Genomic DNA, 1,099 nt, shown 5'->3' with positions numbered 1-1,099 from the left:
CCCATCTTCCGGTCTTCTGAATCTTTTCCATCTCTCGTAGGCGATTGGAAACAGCTTGTTGACTAACGCTCAATTGCTCTGCGAGTTGTTTTTGTGTTTGTGAATCATCTTCGTCCAACAATGCTTGCAATTCCACATCTTCGTACCTTTTTGGCGGTTTTCCGTGTTCCTTGTCTGCAACATCGAAGTCACCACTTTTAAAACGCCGAAATCATCGTTCACACGTATCTTGCGATGGAGCATGTTCACCATAAGCTTCTCGAAGTAATCGGTATGATTCAGCAGCAGTTTTTTTCAAATGAAAACAAAAAATTAATGCTGTCCGCGAATGCTCTTTGTTTGGTATAAATTTCGACATATCAAACACACCAACACAACACTATGCAAACATTTTTTCAATTTATCACTCGTGCGCGTCTGACACTTGTTGATGGCACTTCAAAATGGCATAACAGTCAAATCTTTATACCACACTGCATTGATGCGCCATCTGTTTTCTCAAATCCGCATTTCATACATGTACACCTGGTATGTATAATATTTTAATAATGTAACTAAAAAAAGATTTGATATTTCACAGGAAGTAGTTATATTACTGTTCTACCGCCTATTCCTACCGTGGGTATGACCAAAAACGATCTACCAAAGCTCATGGAGCAGGCATATAAAATTATGAATAAAACTTTTGTGGAATCGTCGACGAAGTGCCTCGAGGAACAAATACAAAGTTTGAAGTGTGAATGATAGGAGTAACATAAAACGATTAGTGTAATTACGAGTAAATCGTGATACAAATTCTAATCGATAGGAGAAATTGTGACTAATTTACGGATTGCAAATTCGCAAAGATTGCACATGTGATTGACTTTTTTGTGTTATTAATTGTTGTGGACGCATGTAATTTCTGCCAAATAGAATACAAAGTCATAATGATGTCTCATATTTCATTTACCGCTTATAAGTAAACTTAGAGACGTCCTTAAGATATCTTTTCGACTTCTGTGTTCTATCTGGATGTGTCATAACATACACAATATATGTATCAGCTGAGGAAGCTTCTTTAATTCAGTAAGACTCTTTAAATCTTTACACACACACA

At 36.6% G+C, this 1,099-nt stretch overlaps 1 protein-coding gene across 1 annotated transcript in view; it reads left to right on the top strand.

The window, feature by feature from the left end:
- Positions 1-761, top strand: part of LOC108752315 (1-acyl-sn-glycerol-3-phosphate acyltransferase alpha) — a 113,923-nt gene extending 113,162 nt beyond the window's left edge. Inside the window, exon 6 of the mRNA XM_018493116.1 lies at positions 581-761. Within this exon, the coding sequence (XP_018348618.1) occupies positions 581-744 (164 nt within the window). The 3' untranslated portion in view covers positions 745-761. The remainder of the gene's footprint in view (positions 1-580) is intronic.
- The last annotated feature ends 338 nt before the right edge of the window (positions 762-1,099 follow it).

The sequence above is a fragment of the Trachymyrmex septentrionalis genome, unplaced genomic scaffold, assembly GCF_001594115.1.
Source record: "Trachymyrmex septentrionalis isolate Tsep2-gDNA-1 unplaced genomic scaffold, Tsep1.0 scaffold1, whole genome shotgun sequence".
Lineage (NCBI taxonomy): Eukaryota > Metazoa > Arthropoda > Insecta > Hymenoptera > Formicidae > Trachymyrmex > Trachymyrmex septentrionalis.
Note: the sequence above shows the minus strand (reverse complement) of the source record. Positions and strands in the feature narration are given on the sequence as shown.